Source organism: Elephantulus edwardii, unplaced genomic scaffold, assembly GCF_000299155.1.
Source record: "Elephantulus edwardii isolate Elephantulus edwardi_28Jun2011 unplaced genomic scaffold, EleEdw1.0 scaffold00113, whole genome shotgun sequence".
Taxonomy (NCBI): Eukaryota; Metazoa; Chordata; class Mammalia; order Macroscelidea; family Macroscelididae; genus Elephantulus; species Elephantulus edwardii.
In genome coordinates this window covers 8,787,515-8,808,810 of record NW_006399863.1, presented here as the reverse complement: position 1 = coordinate 8,808,810, position 21,296 = coordinate 8,787,515, and the positions used below count along the sequence as shown (strand labels likewise).

General features: G+C 49.9%; 1 protein-coding gene across 1 annotated transcript; it reads left to right on the top strand.

The window, feature by feature from the left end:
* The first annotated feature begins 4,830 nt into the window (after positions 1-4,830).
* On the top strand, positions 4,831-20,839 carry PRKCD (protein kinase C, delta). Its single transcript, XM_006892289.1, has 18 exons — positions 4,831-4,945; positions 5,880-6,079; positions 7,205-7,265; positions 7,408-7,570; positions 7,657-7,688; positions 8,781-8,866; positions 9,114-9,243; positions 9,886-9,986; positions 10,706-10,802; positions 10,901-10,903; positions 11,010-11,110; positions 11,307-11,480; positions 11,795-11,886; positions 12,412-12,474; positions 17,428-17,566; positions 17,698-17,886; positions 18,439-18,567; positions 20,672-20,839. The coding sequence occupies exons 1-18, from the start codon at positions 4,831-4,833 to the stop codon at positions 20,837-20,839; spliced, it is 2,043 nt and encodes a 680-aa protein (XP_006892351.1).
* The last annotated feature ends 457 nt before the right edge of the window (positions 20,840-21,296 follow it).

Genomic DNA, 21,296 nt, shown 5'->3' with positions numbered 1-21,296 from the left:
GAACCACAGTTGATGTCTGCTTGCTGCAGTTTGGTTGGCCTCAGCTTGTCGCCTCTTGTTCCTTTGGCAAATGTTTCTGAAGGAGCCCCCCTCGAGGGTGAGGTCGTGACCTCTGAATCATGGGAGAGGTTCAAGATCAGGGCCTCTCCCCTGTCCTCCATTTATCCCTCTGTCCAGTGTCAGTCACCTTGTGGCCTTCGAGGCAGAATCAGACTCTAGTGAAGGGCTATGATGAAGGGGACCCTGCAGGGTTTGGGAGCGACAGGACCTAACAGACTATGGCCTTGGCTTCTCCCTCCTCACAGTGAGGTGGGCATTCTAGACTCTGCAAGGCTATTGCCTGGGGACATTTTGACCAGTTGGGTTTTGGTTTTCACCTTTAACAAAATGGCCAATAGGCAAGTCACATGTGATTAGAAAAATATATTTTTGTCCTTAGTTGTGTCCCCAGTCTCTTGTTGCTTCTGCTTGTACAAACTCACAGCGTACACGTGGATGTAGACTTGCACATTCCTCTTCTCAGGGTCCCCCTTTGTGCCTGAGGCACTCTGTCCAGGGCGCTGGTCACCTTGGGCCTCGCTCTCCGACCTGGACTGTCAGGGAGCAGTTTTTTGTTTGTCCTAGAGGAGGTGACTTGCCTGCTCTGGCCTGACCCAGCCTTCCCTTGCCTTGGGGCTGCTGGTCTGGGGCAGAGTGGGAATCAGGGTCGGTGGGCCTTCATCCCAGGGCTGAGATCCTGGGCAGCCACACTTTCCTGGCCCCACATGTCTGTGCCCACCCTACCCTCCTACCCATACCAAGGGTTCTGCTGTCCTCAGGGTTTGAGAACCAGTGACTGATGGGCCCATATGGCTATGAGAGGAGGGGAGATAGAAATTCAGGTCTGGAGACCCCTTCATGCAGAAAGGGAGGAGTTCCTCAAGGTCAGGCCTGGGACTAGCTTGCAGGGAAGCAGGTGTGTATACCCTGGGCACATGCAGGGTGCCTATCGCCTCTGTTTTCCAGCATATCTGTGTTTCTGTTTAATTTCTTGGCACTTTCATCTGTTACCATTATCCCCACCCCTCCATCCCCATCTCTTGTATAGGCAGCAATATCAGGTCTTTCTTACATCTTACTGTCTTTATAACCGTGGGCAAGTTATCGACTCTAAACCTCAATTTCTTCATCTATTTAAATGGTTTCTCTCCTAGATCCGTATAGAGATCATGTGGGCTTGTGCACGGCCTGAGACAGGCATCTGGTCCATTGGCTGTCTCAAGAAAAGGACAGTTCTAATATGGGGAAGCTGAGATTCACATCAGGCCTTCTGACTTCAAGGCCTGTGCCCTCTGATTCAGAGGGCACCTTCTGCTGGAGGCTGGAGACTGCCAGCCACTGCGGACCTAACCAGTTTCCGTTGGCTCCTGGGCTAATGCCCATGGCGTGCTGTGAAGAAGCCAAATCCCTGCTGTCCAAAAGCTCTGTAGAGCAGTGGTGAGCCTGGGCCCACAGCAGCCTTCCTTTGGGGCCCGTGGGCCTGGGCCTATTTGCATGGGGCCTATAAATAGCCAGCACACCTTGCTTTTGTGCTGTTACTTCAGCCCCTAGTACTCCCACCACTGCTGAGCCGCTCTACAAAGTAAGTGGGCAGACTCTGGCCCCACTGTGTATGCAGCGTTGAGAGAGGGTGTCCATCTCCCTCGTCAGGTCTGGGTGGTATAATTTGGGGCAAGGAGGTAGCAAAACCAGCCCAGGGCCATGCCCTTGCTTTAGTTTTAGAAAGTGAGGGCTGGTCTGACTCTCTAGCATACCGTGCCAGGCTGCTGCTGGGTTGCTGGGGCTGCCGTGAAGACCACAGCCTCTCCTCCATGGTGCTGTGGCGTGGCTTGCAAGTTTGAGACTGGGGCTCTGAGTTGCTGCTGTGGTTGTGGCTTTTCCTGTGGTGGCTTTTGTGAGTGGCAGTTGAGTGTGACCCTAGGGAGATGGAGGGCAGGTCTGACATGCAACCCAGGGGCCGAGGAGCCTAGCGAGGCAGGCTCTGCCTCACCCTCCTGGGCCTTCTCTGACTCCCTGGCCTCCTCCACACAGTCCCTGATGGTCCCATGTGCAGCTCCTCCTGGGGAAGCCTTGACGCTAACAGGCCATCTGGACCAGGCTGTGAGGGGAGGCAACGGAGAGGAGCGCCTGGTCTGGCAGGTGCTCGGAACCCCCAGGTGCTCCAGGATCAGTTGCCCTATGCTTCTGGAGACTTGCTTTTTCTACTCAAGAAATGAGATCAATAGGAGTGTCTTCTGGGCAGGGGAAGTGAATGGATCCTGTGTGACGAGAGGTGCACAGGTGAGGTTGAGACACCAGGTGGAAAGCGGTGATGATGATACTGTGAGTGCCCCCCAGGGCCTGTTGGGTTGATGCTGGCTCTTGGCCTACATGAGTTCACATCTTCATGACAATTCTGAACCATTCTCCATCTGGAACATGAGGATGACAGAGGGTCAGATCAGAAAAGTCAAGTGACCTTCACAGAGTTCACAGTCAAGTGAGTGTTGGTGTTGAGGTCTTATGTCCAGAAAGCCCGACTGTCATTTTGCCACCTGAGGCTGCCCCTGACCCCACTATCCTTCCTGGAATCTGGGCCTCTATGGCATCCTTTATCTTCCTTTATCCCTGCCTGCCTGCTTAGCCTTCTTCCTAAGGCGCTCAGAAGTTAGTCTTGTCCCACCTGGCTCTTGAGGTTAATCCGTTAGGAAGGAACTGCAAGACAGCCATGTGTGCTGAGATGCAGGCATACAGCAAGTGTGTGCAGGAACCAATTATTCTGAACCCCAGGGAGTGCTTGCCGGGGTGCAGTGGCTTGGACCACTTCGGGCTTGGAGGGTAGGAAGGATAAGATGTCCTCCTTCCTGAGGGTGGGGGCACACTCACCCAGAATCACACAAGCTCACAGCCAGGCTTACACGACCTTGCTCTTCACATCAACACTTGCTGAGTACCCACCCGTGCCACCTACTCACATCCTCACAGGCACACGCATTTCAGTAGCTGCACACAGTCACGCTCACACAGGCGTGCTGTATCCACACGCACCCTCACACACTCCAGCATGCACACTTACGAGCCTCCAGTCCAGAAAGGAGCCAGCAGCCCACAGTGCCTCTCCCTCCCAGTCTGCCGAGACGGTGTGGATGCTGGCCTGCGGCTCCAGAACTGATTGCCCACCTAGCTGCCCTTAGACCATAGGCTCTGGGGTCTGGGCTCTGGCATGGGCTCTCACACCCACATTCATTCCCATGAGGAGGATTCACGCCAGGCAGAGGACGTGGCAGGGCCCTTCCCACCTGGTCCCTTTGCTTTGCTCTGGCTGCTGGCCTCACAGGCCTGGCAAGGCCCACCGGGCTCAGCTGTGGGTTGAGGTCAGTGTTTCCTCTGAGCTCATCTGGATTTGATTGACTGCCCAGGCCAACCTGTGGAGCTGCTGGGAGCTGTCCCAGGGATGGGGCCCGTGTTTCATGTGCTCACATACGTGTGTTGGGAGGGGCGCAGGTCTGAGTCTGTCTGTACACATGGATTAATGCATGTGGATATATGCATACAAATGCATGTGCACAGATACACGTAAACGTTCATTCAGCCACAGTTATGGTGTAGCCCATGTGTGAAGCCTGATCCTGCAGCCAGTGTCTGCAGCTGTGTGAGTGTACATGTGTGTGCTTACACACATGAACCTCTTCCACACACAGCAACCTGAGAGGACCCCCAGGCTCACCTTCTTTATGTGACCCTCAGCCTGGGGGATGCTGTGGAATGGGGGTGTGAGGGGGTGGAGGCATGTCTTAGGTATGGCAGGTATGGCGTGGGCCCTGGGCACTGCTCGAGGGAGGCACCACTGAGCAGTCTCTGTTCACCATCAGAATTTCCATCACCAGCTGTGCGAGATCGCTCAGCATTTAAAACTGATTGCCATAGGCACTATTTTTGTAGAGAAGCCTCTGTGTGCGGTCCAGCCTGTGAGGTTTGAAGTTTATATTTGGTGTTACATTTTGCATTAAAGTAATTTTCTATTTGAGGAATAAATCATTTGGAGGTACTGGCCGCCTTCCAGGTGGCTGCGAGGCTCTTGACCCTGAGGGGCTCCCAGTGTCTGAGGTCAGGCTCGCTGATATGAGCAAGGCCTCTCTGTCCTGCCCAACAAGCACTGGACTCTGGGTGAACGGAATCCCAGCTTTCCGATTTGATTAAGCTACAGGGTTTCTGTTTCTCTGCTGAAAAGTCAGAGGGGACATCTAGGCCCTGCCTATCTGCCTGAGTAGTTGTGGGTAAAAAATGAGTTTTGAAAACCAAGGAAGTCTTCATGGGGCAGAGTGGAGGGAGGAGGGTTAGCGTCCTGTATATCTTGAGTGACATCTCCTGGCACTGAGGCCCTGGAGCCAGCTTGTACTGTACTGGGCACATGGCACAGAGAGGGAGGCCCTGATGGCCCCCAGATGAACGACTCAGTAGTCGTAGATGCAGATCCGTCTAGGACCCAGCTGATATCAGAGAGGAATGAAGAGGGTACCCCTCGACTGACTGAGTGTCTGATAAAGGGAGTGACCATCCTATGCCTGCTGGCTTTTGTCTGATGGCCCCACTTTTCCACATCTTCCACTTTTACCAGGGATGCCATATATCTGGATATACATAAAATGTTTCAATTTTTAACACTGACAACTAGGAGTGGTGCCTTCAAGCTTCACATGGGCAGAGTTGGTAATGGGACACCTTTGAGGAGCTGGGTACCTGCCTGTCCTTGCTGGACCTGGCCTGACTGTCTGTCCTCTGTCCCTGCACAGCCCCGCTGCAGACCCCACCATGGCACCGTTCCTGCGCATCGCCTTCAACTCCTACGAACTGGGCTCCATGGAGGTCCCAGATGAGGCGAACCAGCCCTTCTGTGCCGTGAAGATGAAGGAGGCACTCAGCACAGGTAGCCCTGGAGGCTGGGCCCTGGCGACACTGGGACAGCCAGTGCAGCTGGGATGTGGGACTGGCTTCATGCCCCAGGCCTCTGGGGGCTCCTCCTCCTCATGGTTGTTTTGCTGTCCAGCTCACAAAAGCAGAGGCCACCGAGTCCTTTTAGGACCATAAATGCTGGCTAAATTGAGGTCTCTCAGCTTATCCGACAACTTCCATGTGCCCATCTGTGCTGAGTGTTGAAGACTCTACTGTATTCTAGGGCTAACCTAGCCCTTATGAGACTTATATTTAGGTTGGAGAGGCAGGTATGCCACCAAGTAGTGAGCCCTCCATGTAAGACCAGAGGAGTCAGCTGTCACCAGCCCTGGAGTCAGTCAGGGAGGGCTTTCTAGAGGAGGCAACTATCTTACCTTATTTTCTCTTGCTTGGGCTCTCTCCTGGTTAGCCCAGGCTTGTCTCTCAGGTTCAGCTGAGCTTCTCTTTCCTCCAGAAACCCTTACTTGATACTCCCTAATGTTCATATCTGTTCCTGACTGAGACTGGGACTCTGGGAGAGACAATCAGTCCATTTTCTTTCTGCCGTGTTACTTGCTTCCAGAACCATGGCTGGTATATGGGAACTCTCAGCACGTGTTCACTAAATGAATTCAGGGGGAAGGGAACATCCAAAGAGGAAAGGTGACATCCAAGCAGGGCTATAGGAAGAGGGCACGAAGATGGGGCCTGGGCAGTGCCTTGGTCGGGGGATACTTAAGCACTTGCAGGTACGGAAGTGCGTAGAGCCAAGTGAGGCTGATGAAATCAACATAGTAGTCCCTTGGACACAGGGACCCTCTGGAGGGAGTGACAGTCCCAGTATTTCTGCCAGAACTGAAGGCTGCAGGAGGACCAGGGAAGGCCCAAGTTAGTCCCACCCCAACTGTGCCCACCTGGCCCCTTTGCAGAACGTGGGAAGACACTGGTACAGAAGAAGCCGACCATGTACCCTGAGTGGAAATCAACATTTGACGCTCACATCTATGAGGGCCGTGTCATCCAGATCGTGCTGATGCGGGCGGCTGAAGACCCAATGTCTGAGGTGACTGTGGGCGTGTCGGTGCTGGCTGAGCGCTGCAAGAAGAATAATGGCAAAGCTGAGTTCTGGGTGAGGAGCACATGCACCCTGGTCCTGTGCACGCGTACATGTGGATGTGTGCCGTGTGTGTGCATGTGGATGCATGTTTGCATGCGGATGCATACATATATGCAGATGTAGATATGTGTGTGCGCGTGTGGATGCATGCGTGTGTGTGCATATGGGTGACATGTGTGCTGGGTGAGCATGCTGCAGGGTCAGGCAGCGGATGGCCAGAGTGCAGCTGCGACAGACAGAGCCTGGGCTCAGATCTCACCTCTGAGATCCTCAGTGTCCGAGCCTATTTGCACAACTGTAAAGGGGAGCTACATGAAGTCCCCTGCCATGGGACTGTCCAAATAAAGTGTGCGGCTGTGTACAAGCAGCTTGTGCTCTGGTGGCCCCAGGAACACCCTTCCCCCCACTGTTTTGTATGGGTTCCTGCAGCCAAGATATCTCAACAGGAAAAGGCACTGTGACCATGAGTGACTCTGGTCAGCCTCCAGAGAGGGGTGAAGGGACAGGAGAAACACTGACATGGGTTCCACTCTTCCCTCCCTTGACCAGACAGGAAGGGACACCCAGGGGTTCTTTGCTGTGCTTTTCTTCCACTACCCCAAGGGAGAGTGCCAGTCACCCCAGAGTTTTGGGGGGAATTAGGAAGTGGAAGCTTGGGTCTTGACCTCAAGAGCATCTAGTCTGTGTGAGGAGATTGGAAATACAGAACAGAAGGGATGGTTAATCAGGGAGGGCTTCATGGAGAAGATGAGCTTTTGAAAATAAAGCTTAAAACCCAGCTTGGAGTGTGTTAGTGTGTCTTTTGCAGTGCACATAGAGAGACAGGATGCTCTCTCTATTCCAGAGTCCTCACTGAGGGGGCAGCAGAGGCTTGAGGTGGGGAGTTTCCCTTCCTACTCTGGCTGTGTGGGCTGGATCCTTTCACTTCCCTAAATGTAATAATATCCCTGGGTGAGGGGTGAGGGCGTGGCTCGGGGCGGGGTCCTGCCCACACTGGGAAGCCAGGTGTCTGGCCAGGCTGCCAGGCCTGGCTTGGCCTCTAGGGACCAAGTATGGGGGCGGGCTCTGAGTCCACTCTGGCCCAGGCCCGCCCTCACTGACCTTCCTTTCCCTCCCCTCCCTACCCTAACCCTATAGTTGGACCTTCAGCCCCAGGCCAAGGTGTTGATGTCAGTGCAGTATTTCCTGGAGGACACAGGTAAGACCTCCCCCCAATCTAGGGTCTACCCTGCTGGGGCTGGTGTTAGGAAAACAGCCCCCATTGCAGCCTACCCAGGGCCAACCCAGGAAGGATTACCAGGATGCCGTGCTCTCAGGCATGACCCCCTGTGACCCCTTAGATTGCAAACAGTCTCTTCGGGGTGAGGACGAAGCCATGTTCCCTACCATGAACCGCCGTGGAGCCATCAAACAGGCCAAGATCCACTACATCAAGAACCATGAGTTCATTGCCACCTTCTTCGGGCAGCCTACCTTCTGTTCTGTGTGCAAGGAGTTTGTCTGGTGCGTCTTCTGGAGGTCGTGCAGGGGAGGGTTGGCCTTGACATCTGGGGTCCCCTCTCACCTGGCCTTGGGCGTTTGCCTTTCAGGGGTCTCAACAAGCAAGGCTACAAATGCAGACGTAAGTGTCTCCACAGCTTGTTTGTCTGCCGATAAACCTGGTGTGCCTGCTGGCGCCTGAATGTTTACAAGAATACCTGAATCTGTGTCTGGGATTCTATGTATACGAAATATCCATGTCGAGTATATTTGCGTATAAGTACGTTCAGCTAAGGCCGACTTGCTTCTGCTCACAAGGGCCAATTCCCTGTATCTCTTCTCAGTTCTGGGTTCAGTGATGTCACACACACTGAGTGAAGTCGTCCATGATAGGAGTATTTATTTATACCATAGAATCTAGCCATTGTACAAATGAGGGCTCTTTTCTTTCTTAGAGCCAGTGATTAGGCAATTCCTAGCATACTACTGGCTACATACATGTTTCTATTAGCTAGATACACACATGAGACATATGAGAACGCTTTCTCCATGATGATGCATGCATGAGACATGTAGGGTAGTAGTTATGAGCACAAGCTCTGAAGCCAGGTTACCTGAGTTTGAATCCCCGCTATAGCACTTTCTAGCCATATGGGCTTACTCTGTGCCTGAGAGAGATAATACAGTCCAGAGTAAAGACTAAATGAGATAAAATAGAAAAGTGTTATGTTTTCAGTGCCCAGCACATGGTAGTAAACATTTAATGTAAGTAGGCCCTTATCACTATTACACATGCCCTGTGCGTGTCCACGTGTCTGGATGTGTGTGTGTTTGTGTGCAAGCTGGGTAGAGAACACTGGGGCTGTTGGCGGACCTGTATGTAGGAAAGGAAAAGGCAGCTTACACCTCATTCTCCTTGCTGCGGTGCCCCACGCTCCTTGTTCTGTCCACCTCCCAGTTCATCCGGAGGCTTTAAGCCCTCCCTATTCTCAGAGGCCCCTCAGGCCAGCCCATCTTCCCAGCCCCATTCTCTCCAGGCCCCCTCCTGCCAGTCTGACAAGAGGAGAGAGAAACCCTGGTCTGGCCCAAGGCCTCTGTGAGGGCGAGGGTGTGGGCGGTCAAGGAGAACGGTGGCTTTGTGTTTCGGGCTGGCCTGGGCCAGCAGGCGCCAGCTCATAGATTCTGCCCCCTCCCTGTGCCCTCCCAACCGCCCCCTGGCCTGTGCCTCCTCAAGAATGCAACGCTGCCATCCACAAGAAATGCATAGACAAGATCATCGGCCGGTGCACTGGCACCGCGGCCAACAGCCGGGACACCATGGTGAGGCCCACAGTCTTGGGGACCTGGGGGGCTTGGCTAGGTGGGAGTGTTTGGGCTCTCCTCTCCCCTGCCCTCCTGGGCTCACCCTCCCTTCCCATTTGCTTCATCTTGCCTTGCCTCCGGTGTTGGCTCTTGGGACCTAGGTTTCCCCAGTGGAGCCTTCTCGGGCATCCTGCCATCCATGACATTAGGGGAGGGGTAGGAGCTGAAGAAAGAGCTAGAATTGACTATTGGCCTGTGACCCCAGTTCCAGAAAGAACGCTTCAACATCGACATGCCGCACCGGTTCAAGGTGTACAACTATATGAGCCCCACCTTCTGTGACCACTGTGGCAGCCTGCTCTGGGGGCTGGTGAAGCAGGGGTTAAAATGTGCAGGTATGCTGTGAGCGAGAGAGGTGCACCCAGCTGGGACTCCTCTCACCTCAACCTTTTAAACTCCTAACAGTTAACTACCTAATTTTAACACTAAGCTAACTATGGCTGCCTTCTCCCTAAAGAATCCTGTACCCACATGTCATTTGGTTGGTGGTCCCCTATGTGAAGGCACCTGGGCCATCCTGCTGGCCTTTCTGGCTACTGTGAGACCACAGGACAGGTGGCCTGTGGTCTTTGTGTCTTAGTCTTCTGAGGTGTAAAATGGTGTGAGTAGGACTAGATGATTCCTGTGAGGGGTACAGAGGGTTCCTCAGAAAGAGCTGAGCACGGCCTGTGGAGTACCCCGAGATTCATGTGGCTCCCATCTTACAGGAAGGGAAGGGACCTGTCTGAATTGGCCCAAACATTGAGGGTCCTAGGATTAGACTCCTATCTTCTGCTTTTTCTTCCTTAAATAGTGAAATATTGAAAATGCACATGATGACTTCAGATTTATTTTATTCCTTAAAGATGAGGTACCCAGCAGGCCCTGTTGGAGCCCCCATTTCACCTGGTCCCTCCTCCACCCCTCCCTGCCTTTACCCAAGCTTACCTCCAAGGGACCCTTGTTACCCTGACATCTCGGCCTCTCCCTTACCCCAGACTGCGGCATGAATGTGCACCATAAGTGCCAGAGGAAGGTGGCCAACCTTTGCGGCATCAACCAGAAGCTCTTGGCTGAAGCATTGAACCAAGTTAGCCAGGTGGGCAGGCTTTGTGGGATACTGGGCCCAAGACAGTGAAGGGGAGGGAGGGGCAGTATCCCAGGGAACCTTAGGTGGGGGTTGTATTCAGGACCCTGCTTCTGGAATATTCCAGTTCAAGAATTGGGCTATGGAGGGAGTTAGGCTTGTCCTAAGAAGAAATTAGTTATCTAAGCAGTTCCATACTTGGGGGAAACCTGGGGGTTGGTTAATGAAATCTTTAGGACCTCAAAGACTATGTGGATGTTTGGATGGCTAGGGCTTGAGGAATGCTGCAAAACTTTGAGGTAAAATTCTCTAATCCATCAGATATTAAGGTAACAAACATTGGTCTAGTGGGGTGCTCTGGTGGCCTAGTTGTAAGAAACTGCTCTGCAATCCTGAAGGCGTGCAGTTCGACTCCACCAGATGCTCCAGTGGAGAAAGGGGGCAGTCTCCTCTGTGTCAGTCAGATCTGATTTGACAGCATACAACAGGAGGGTAAAAAAATTGGTCTAGTAAGTCAGTCATGGGGGAGGCAGGCTTCTAAAACTTTAGCTCATAATCAGTGCCTTCCAGAGGCGACTCTGTGATGGTGGAGATGGATGGGTGTGTTACCTGAGGGTGCTGTCTCCCCTCAGTACTGTGGGTGGAGTTAGGGTAGGGGCACCTTCCTTCGAGTTGGGGTTTTTAACAATGGTGTGATTGTCCAAAGCCTCTAACCTCTGTCCTCTCCATAGAGATCCTCCCGTAAGTCAGAGTCTGGAAGTTCAGAGCCTGTTGGGATCTACCAGACTTTCGAGAAGAAACCAGGAATCTCGGGAGATGATTCCTTAGGTGAGACAAGACCCGTTTCTTACATGAAAGCCTGCGTCCCATGTCAGGGTACAAGGTAGCACCCAGTCTCCTTCCCACTGTCCACTGTGACCTCGAAGGAAGTAGTGCTCCTGAGAAGGGGACCCCTTACCCAGCCCACTCCTGAACCTGAGAGGTGGACACCCCTGTAGGCAGAGGCCTGAGCCTGAAACACTCTCTCCTGGACAGACAACAATGGGACCTATGGCAAGATCTGGGAGGGCAGGACCAGGTGCACCATCGAGAAGTTCACCTTCCACAAGGTCCTGGGTAAAGGCAGCTTCGGGAAGGTGAGGAGAGCTGTGGCCCTGGGGCAGCCCAAGGGACTAGGCTCAGGAGCCCAAAAAAACTTCCAGTCCTATCCCTGCTTCTTCCTCCCTGGGCAAGTGGAGGCTGGGAGCCTGCAGGTGGGACCATGACACCCTGGCCCTGGCTTCCACCTTCATCCTCGCATTCCCCTGCTCAGCATCCCTGCCCACCCGCCAGGTGCTGCTTGCAGAGCTTAAGGGTAGAGGGGAGTTCTTCGCTATCAAGGCCCTCAAGAAGGACGTGGTTCTGATCGATGATGATGTGGAGTGCACGATGGTGGAGAAGCGAGTGCTGGCGCTCGCCTGGGAGAACCCTTTCCTCACCCATCTCTACTGCACCTTCCAGACCAAGGTGCTCATCCCTTCCACTGCCATTGCCTGTACACATAGCCCCTCGGGCCCCTAGAGACAGGGCCATGTGATCTCTTGGACACTCCAAGTTAAGGCTGTGTCTCCCTGGAGACAGACACCTTTAGAGCAGGGTCTTGTCTTTCCTCTCAGACACTTAAATATGAATGAGCCCTTCCCCTCTCACACCTACCCTACCGCCCTGGGCAGAGTGGTCCCCTCAACCCAGGGGGCCGGTTTCCCATACTTCATGTCAGTGGTCCTCACTGAGGGAGCTTCCTGCCCATCCCTGTTCTTTACCACCCTCCCCCACCCCAGGACCACCTGTTTTTTGTGATGGAGTTTCTCAATGGGGGAGACCTGATGTACCACATCCAGGACAAAGGCCGCTTCGAGCTCTACCGTGCCACGTATGTGACAACTGTGTGGGAAGGGACATCTGACTCGGGGGTTCCTGCCAGTCTGCCTTCTATCCCTTTTCCCTCTCCCTAGAGAAGCCAGCCTGGGCTGGCACTTGAGGGGCTAAGAGGGGGCGGGTTATGGATACCCTGGGCTCACCATGCAAGAGGCTCTTCAGGTCCTGCCCCTTTCCTGGGCTTCACACAGAGCAGCTCTCAAATAATGGCTGGACTTGCCTGGCTCAGACCCCTGTGTGAGGCCACATTCGTGACTCCATCCCAGTTATGTGCATGTGTATGTGTGTTTTATCTGTATGAATGCATAGACTCTTGTGTTAGCGGGAAGAATGATCTCATTCAGAGTTTTTCCTTCTAATTTTCTCTTCTCCCTTGGCTGTCAGCCCCTACTTGCCTGATACAAGATGTGCTTGATCAGGCCCAGGTTGTCCATGGAGTTATTTGCAGCATTTCCTGCCACTTGGGGTGGGGGTAAGGCTACAGGCAGAAATCTCAGAACACTCTGTCTCTCTCGCCCAGGTTCTACGCATCCGAGATCCTCTGTGGGCTGCAGTTTTTACACAGCAAAGGAATTATTTACAGGTACGGGGTAGGGAAGATGTTGAGAGCAATGGAGACCCCAGCCCATTTTATCTTCTGACTGCTCTGAGCTGGCCCCACCTTAGCTTGGGGTTAGTCTGTCAGTTAGGCGCTCACCAAAACGTTCTAGTATTAGAGTGCTCTGTGAACTGCTACTCCCCCACGGAAAGGCCTGCAGACTGCCGGGGGCAGGGAGAGCAGGTTCACTGCCACACTTTCTGCTCTTTGAACCAGCAGGTTTGATTTGGTTGGTTGGTTGTTTTTTCTTTGTTGTTAAATACCTTTGAGTTGGAACCAATTCATAGCTGACCGTCCAGCAGGATTTCAGAGGCAGAAAATGAAACAGGAAATTTTCCATCTTTCTCCCCCAGAGCAGCTGGTGAATTCAGTCCACTTACCTTTCGCTTAGCAGTATAATTGCTTACTACTAAGCTGCCAGAGTTTCCTTTTTAGCTTTAGAATGATTTTTTTTATGTTGTTGTTATGTGCCGTCGAGTTGTTTGCGACTCATAGTGACCCTATGTACAACAGCCCTAAACTGTGCTCTATCCTGTGCCAATCTCATTGCCTCTGACACACCCATCCCGATTACCCCAGTCACTGAATCAATCCACCTCATAGAGGGTCTTCCCCTCCTGCTCTGTCCCTCTACTCTACCCAGCATGATGTCCCTCTCTAAAGACCTGTCTCTCCTTACAACATGTCCAAAGTATGTCAGGCGAAGCCCCAGAATCCTTGCCTCCAAGGAGCAGCCAGGTTTAACCTTCTCTACGATGAATCTTTTTGTTTTCTTGGCAGTCCATGGTACATTCAATACTCTTCTCCAGCACCACAGCTCAAAGGCCAATTCTCCTTCTATCCTCCCTAGTCATTGTCCAACTCTCTGATGCATAACAAGTGATTGCAAAAACCATGGCCTGTATCAGGCACACCTTAGTCTCCAGAGAGATACCTTTAATGACATTGATTACACTCTTGAGTCATACAACTATTCTTCCCTTTCTGCATTATTCCTCTCTCATTTGCATAAACTCACTGCTCTTGAAGATTTCTATCTAATCTTGAGTTGTTCTAGTCAGTTTGATCCCATATAGTTAGTTCTTTGTGTGTGTTTTATTAATTTTGATATAAGTTTACAGAGACTTTGGATTTCCATCCATTCATTGTTGCACTTTTCTTCCGGCACCCCACCCCCCTAATTCGACCTTCTCTTTGGAAAAGTAAAAAAAAAATCTTTCATAGTTATACAATCCCTCCCCCCAGGTCCACTCCACTGTGCAGCCTTTGTTCTGGACTCCTGTCATGACCATAATAACTAATCATATATCCCTTTTAAACAGTTCTCTCCCTCATCTGTTTCAATGCAGTATACATAATTTATCCCATCTTTCTTAGTCCCTCCCCACCCTGATGTCCCATTTTACAATAGTGGCACTATGCAGTGTTTGTCCTTTTGTGATTGAGATATTTCACTCAGAATAATGTCCTCCAGGTCACCCATTTTGTATAATATTTCATGAGTTCCTTGTTTTTTCAGTGCTGCATAGTATTCCATTGTGTGAATATACCCAAGTTTCTCTGTCCTTTCATTTGTTGATAGGCACTTAGATTGTTTCCAACGCTTTGCTATTGTGAACAAAACCACGATAAACTTGGGTGTGCATATATCTGTTTGGGTGGCAGTTATGGTTTCTTTGGGGTATATTCCCAGTAGTGGTATTGCTGGGTCAAATGGTATTTCTATTTCCAGCTTTTTGAGAATGCACCGTACTGCCTTCATAGTGGTTGTTCCATTTTATACTGCCACCAACAGTGAATAACGGTTCTAGTTTCACCACAACCTCACCAGCACTTGATGTTTGCTGTTCTGTTAAATTTTGCTATTCTTACTTGATTTGCATCTCTCTTAGAGCTAGGGATTTTAAACATTTCTTCATGTGTTTGTTTGCCACCTGAATGTCGTCTTTGGTGAAGTGTCTGTTCATATCTTGTGCCCATTTTTCAATTGGGTTGTTTATCTTGTTGTGGTGCTCGAGTACTTTATAAATTCTAAATATAAGTCCTTTAGCTGACATGTCATTACCAAATATTTTTTCCCATTCTGTAGCTTCCCTTTTTACCCTGTTGGAGAAGTTTTTGGATGTGCATAGAGATTTGATTCTTAGAAGGTCCCATTCATCTATTTTATCCTCTCCTGGTTGTAGATTTTTCAGGATGCTTGGAGAACTGTTTATGTTGTGGATTGGGACTTCTAGAGTTAGTTCTTAAAGATTTTTTTTCCACTAATTAAGCTAAACTGTTGCTTGATTTTAAGAAGACTTCAGAGGATGCTTTTGATTGAAGGTTTAAAGATTGTCTCAGGGCAGTGGTTTCAGAAATTCATCTAATATTCATAGCTCCAGGAAGTCTTGAGTTCATCAGAATATAGAATTCTGTTCTACATTTTCCCTCTTTTGATTAGGATTCTTCTATGGAATCTTTGACCAGATTGTTCTGTAGCTGGACACCATCCAACTTGGACATTCTTCTTGGACTAGACAGTCTTGCTCTCAAGCCCCATCTGAGAATAATTAATATCCACCAATAGTAACTGGTTTAATAAATTTGTTACCAAATAGATTATAATCCCATCCTACCTTGGAATACCATCTACCCATCAAAAAGGCTGATAGAGAGCCCAGGGTGCTGATTGGTGGACAGTGTGCATCAAATCTTAGGTAGAAGTTTAAAAATGGAGGTTGAGAGGCATACTCTAATACTCTTTTTTTCTTTTTTTTCTGTAATACTCTTGTACATGTTCAGAATTTCTGTAAGGGAGCCTGGAGATTGAAGGTAGAGAAAGGAATTTTGTAATCTGTGTCCTTTTGCAGTACCTAATCTTGTTACCATGAATGTATATTATCTCCTCAAAGAACTAATTACTAAAAATAAACATTGGGTGAGATAGAATCTCATTGATTAGAAACAGAAAAAGAAATGCTAGCCAGGCTGCTGGGAGCCTAGAGCTCTTATACACTGCTGATGGGGCTGCACACTGGGGTCAGCCACCATTGAAAACAATATGGTGGTGCTTCCTTAAAAAGCTAGAAATAAGGGGAGCTCTGGTGGCCTAGTGGCAAGGAGCTGCAACTACAATCCCAGAGGTGCATGGTTCGAACCCACCAGATGCTCTGCCGAGGAAGGAGGGACAATCTCCTCCTGTACCAGTCAGATCTGATTTGACCGTACCCGCACACAAAAATAATAATAAAAACAAAACAAAACAAAAAGCTAGAAATAGAAACAGCGTGTGCTCCAACAATTCCACTCCTGCGTAAAAGTCCTAGAGGTGTCTGAGCGGTGACACAAATACACAAATGCACATCCTTGTCGATTTCAGCATTATTCACAATAGTGAAAAGATGGAAACAAGTGTTCATCAGGGCATCAGTGGGTACCCCAATGGCAGGCACATACAACCAGACCAGTGGAATGATAAAGAATAATGATGACTCCACAAGACATATCACCATCTGGGTGAACCTGAAGGACGTTAAGCCGAATAAGATAAGGCAAACCACAAAAGGACAAGTATCACTATTAGCAAAACCCAAAACTAGGTTTATACACAGAAAGACACAGTCTCTGATGGTCACCAGGGGTAGAAGAAGAAGCACTCAGGAGAGAATAGATGAGTTAATTCTTATTCTAGTGAAGAATAGACAACACTCAATTCAGAGGAAGTCAGCACAACCTGACCAAGGCGAAGGAAGACACTGAGAGATGTGCAGGAATGAAGGACAGCGACGTTAAATGGCAGGAGCCCGTGTAGCACAGTGGTTAAGTGCCTCACTGCCAACTGAATGGTTTGATGGTTTGAATTCACCAGCCACTCTGTGGGAGAAAGATACTGTACTCTGCTTCCACAAAGATGATGGCCTAGTGGTAAGGAGTTAGAGTGCCAACCCAAAAGCACGTGGTTCAAATCCACCAGCTGCTGCATGGGAGAAAGATGGGCAGTCCCCTCCCATGCCATTAACTACCTCTGAAACCCTGCAGGGTGATCAGCTAATGGATTGGTTCTGGCAGAGAGCGCCCAACAACAATGTAAAGAATGTACTTCTCAGAACTGTCATGTGCATCAGACCAAAAGGCAGTGTCTGCCCAGAACCAAACATGAGAAGGCAGAGAGGGAAATGGAATGAATGGAAGTGGGAGACTGAGCGGGGGATATGGAGAAGGTGCTGATGCAACTCGAGCTACAGTCGTGGTTCACGTCTGTGTGGACTGTTGATTGAGAAAAAGAATTTGGGGAAAGTTAAAAACTTTCACCTAGAGCACAATTTTAAAAATTTATTTTAAAGCAACAATATGACATCAGAAAAGAAAAAGAAATGAGAAGCAGAGATGGGGGAAGAGTGCTTACCCAAGAGTGGTAGCTTAGCAGAACAAGGACAGAGAGAAAAAATCTTCCCCTAAGGCTAGCATTTGAAGCCTCTTATACTGTTGGAAAAGAAATTGTTGTTTCTTAAAGCCAAAAAAGAAAATAAACCAATAGACCTTATTCTTCTGTGGAGCAGCTGGCAGATTCGAACCCTGTGTCTTCAGGATTGCAGTGCAGATTCTTACCACTAGGCCACCAGCACTCCCCAGACATTACTCTTATGTTGCAGTGTCAAGTCATACTGGGCTCATGGGCTGCTTCCACCACCCATGACCAGGAGGCCTTGGGGGATTTATGTCCCCTCTCTGAGCCTTATTTTGCTCTTTATGGCATAGCTGTGTGCACACGGTGTTAGCATGTAGTAGATGTCTTGCAGGAAGCCCTGTTTTTAGCCTCTTTTGCTCCTCCTTTTGCTCTTTTCCTGAAGCTTTGAGAGAGTACTGACTGCCAAGGCTGAGAATAGAGACATGGATGGGTGGGCTTGGCAAGAAGGGAAATGGGTGATTAATGAGTATTCTGTCTACCCTCCTCAGGGACCTCAAGCTAGACAATGTGATGCTGGACCGAGACGGCCACATTAAGATTGCTGACTTTGGGATGTGCAAGGAAAACATATTTGGGGAAGGCCGGGCCAGCACCTTCTGCGGCACCCCTGACTATATTGCCCCCGAGGTGAGCTGAGTCCATCTGCCAGGGTGGGACAGGGAGGCCTTTCCAAGGGCTGGTGTACTAGCTAAGTCCCAGAGACTGAGGGGCCCTGGCTAGGCTCCTCAGTTCTGACTGACCTGCTGCCTGCTCCCCAGATCCTGCAGGGCCTGAAGTACTCCTTCTCGGTGGACTGGTGGTCGTTTGGGGTCCTTCTCTATGAGATGCTTATCGGTCAGTCTCCCTTCCACGGTGACGATGAGGACGAACTCTTCGAGTCCATTCGTGTGGACACGCCCCATTACCCCCGATGGATCACCAAGGAATCCAAGGACATCCTGGAGAAGGTGGGGGCCTGGGATGCAGTTGGGTGGAGCAGGGGCTGACAGATGCTCGGCCGTCAGAATACTGGCATCTTCCTGCCTCTGTAATGGCAGCGTGACCCATACACCAGTCCTAACATTTTGTGGGCCTTGCTCTCTCACCGTAGGGGCTCCTATCCAAGTCCCATGCTCGGAATCTGCCTGGCACAGTGATTAAGAGCTCAGGGTGAGGAAGTCCAAGCTCTGAGCATGACTAGCTGGTGACTGTAGGTAGATCGTTTGAGCTTTTTTCAATCTCAGTCTCCTCATCTTCAAAATGGGGATAATGAGAACCTGCCTCACTGAGTTACTAGCAAGAGAAAATAGCCATGACACTCAGTCCTGTCCCGGGCCGAAAGCACACTCTCAATACACAGACAATACGTTTACTCACAAGTCCTCTCGGCCCACGGTGCCCCGGCTGAGCCACTGGCTGGGCTGCACCCATCTTGTCACTCACGGGCCAGTGAGGGGTTTGATGAGTCTTCAGTTGCCCGTGGCTCCTGGGTGCTAACCAAGCCCTCTGTTGGGTTGCAGTTATTTGAACGAGACCCATCCAAGAGGCTAGGAGTAACAGGGAACATCAGAATCCACCCTTTCTTCAAGACCATCAACTGGACTCTGCTAGAGAAGCGAGAGGTGACCCCACCCTTCAAGCCCAAAGTGGTACGTGAGCCTGCTTGGGGTGCGGCTTCACACTCATGTTACCCTGCCTTGTCCGCCGCTGGAATGGCCTCCTTCTTCACCTAGTCTTGCTGTCAGTCACTGTTTCCTCCTCCCCCTTCTTCCAGCGAGCTTGCTTCTCCCATCTCTCCGGTATGTTCAGTCACTGCCTTTGCCCTTCTCACCCTCTCTATTCTCGCTCAGTCATTTCAACAAACAAAAGTGGTTCTGAGGACTGTGAATCCAGATACCTGTTTAAGTGTATTTTGTAATGCCTGTTGTGTGCATGGGGCTTTGCTTTGGGAATCTCAACGAAGGCCTATGCTTCCTCCAATCCACTTCATTTCCTTCAGTTCTTTCCTTTCCAGACAATCCATTTTCCAATAAGTATTTGCCAAGTGTCTGTGAGGTTTAGGGGAGGGGTGTTGGGCTGCACAGTGAAAAGGAAGACCAGTCCCAGGGATCGAGAGAAGTCCCAGGTAGTCTAAGAGATTGTACACTGATGATAATAGTGCCACAAGACAACAGTACAAGAGATACCACAGGCCACACATGATCAGTTGTCGTTGGGAGAGTTTGCCAGCCCAGGATCCAGAGGATAGGAAGGGGTCTGGAAGGGACTTTGGCAGAAGTGGGATGTGAGCAGGCTGGTGGGATTAGGCCAGGCAGAGGAGAGCTAGGAGGCTTTGCAGCTAGAGGAGATGGCTTTGTACAAAGACCCAGAACACAAAGAGGCCACCAGGGGGCCAAGAAAAGAGCAGAGCTAAACTGGGCCTGGAAGTCAGCACAACCTGAGCACCTAAGAAGCTAGGACTCTGGTCTTCCTTCTGTTTCTCTTCTACCTGGCCGTGCTTTCCCCGCTGCACCCTGTGTGCTGTGCCCCACTCTGGTGCTTTGGAATTTCAGAGCACTTGCCCCTACAGTAGGGACTGAAGACTCAAATGGATGCATCCCAGGGTGGGCAAGTAACTAACTACATACATGAAACAGGTCTGGCTTGCTGTCAGAAAATCACACAGCCTCTCACTTTTGATATATAGAGTGGATGAACGATCACTCTGCACTAAGAAAAATAATACAGATGTGCTCAGTAGCAACAATAGACAGTGGGGAGTAGTCGAGACCTGTTAGGAGCCATCCAAAGGGATTCAGCACCAGGAATGGACAGGCAAGGAAGTGGGCCGAGGTCCACTCTCTGCTCCACCAATTTTCAAGAGGCTGGAGATCTGAGTTAATTGATTTCTTTTATATGTCTGATTGTCCAATTTTAACATAGTATTTGTGTTAGAAATGAGGCTGGAAATAGGATGATCAAATTTTGTATTTTCAGTGATTTGTTTATTCATTTCAAATACCTTATTTAAAAGACACAACCACAGCTTTACTCATGGATCTCACATGATGGGCTGCATAGGAATCAGATTGACTACATCTGTGGACAGAATTGTTGGAGAAGGTCACTGTTCATATACACTGTATAAATATACCAGTTCAGACATTTTCATATACAGTTCGGTGACCTTGATGAGATCCTTCGGGTTGTGTGCTCACTTCCCTCCTCTGTTAGCATAAACTCACTTCCTCCTCAGCTTCCTATCTAAACTTTCAAGTTGCTGTTGTCAGTTTGATTCCATATAGGTAGTTGTTTTAAAAGAACACAGTGCTCAGTAGAATATTGTGTACTGGCTGAACTAAACTATGCTTTGGTTTAAGGAAGACTTCAGGGAATATTTTTCTTAAGATTTATAGATTATTTTAGAGTGGTAGTTTTAGGGGTTCATCTAGCTTCCATGGATCCAGAAAGTGTGGATTCTGTGAGAATTTGAATTCTGTTTTGCATCTTTCTCCTCTTTTGAGCGGGATTCATCTATAGAATCTTCGATCAGTTGTTGTTTAATGGATGGTACCAAACTATTCATGTCAGAGGAGGCAGTTAATCCTCAAGGCTTCCTTTTCTAACTAAGGATGGTTCTGTTCTGGCCTAACCCAATAAGGAATTCTGGTCCTGGGGGCAGGGGACATAGTTGTTTAGTAGGTACAAAATGCAGGAGTATTTGGAAGACATCTCCATTGGTCCTGTTCAAGCACTCTTGTCTTTTGTCTGCAGAAGTCTGCTGGAGACTACAGTAACTTTGACCAGGAGTTCCTGAATGAGAAGGCCCGGCTCTCCTACAGTGACAAAAACCTCATAGACTCCATGGACCAGACGGCATTTGCCGGCTTCTCCTTTGTGAACCCCAAATTCGAACGCCTCCTGGAAAAGAGAAGTCCTTAGACATGACCCCCCGACCTGCCCAAGCCGGGGAGCCCTGGGCTGCCAGTGCCACAACCACCAGGTCCTCAACCCTTTCTCTGTTCCTCCTCCCCGCCCCCACAATAAGCAACAGTGTGATTGTTGTGATTTCTGCTGCTGTCCTTCCCTCCTTGCTCCCTTCCTCCCTGCAGAGGAGCCTGGGCCCTGGCTGGCTGGGCTTCTATGGTACTTCCTCTGTGAACTGTGTGTGAATTTGCCTTTCCTCTGCCCTCAGGGGGAAATTGTAAATCTTGTGTTTCATTACTTGAATGTAACTACATTCTATTGAAGATATATATATGCATATATATATATACATACACATACACACATATATATACATACATATATCTATATAATAGGCTGTATATATTGCTCAGTAGGGAAAAAAATGTGGGGGGCTGGTGATGTGGGTTTTTTTAAAAAAAATATATATGAC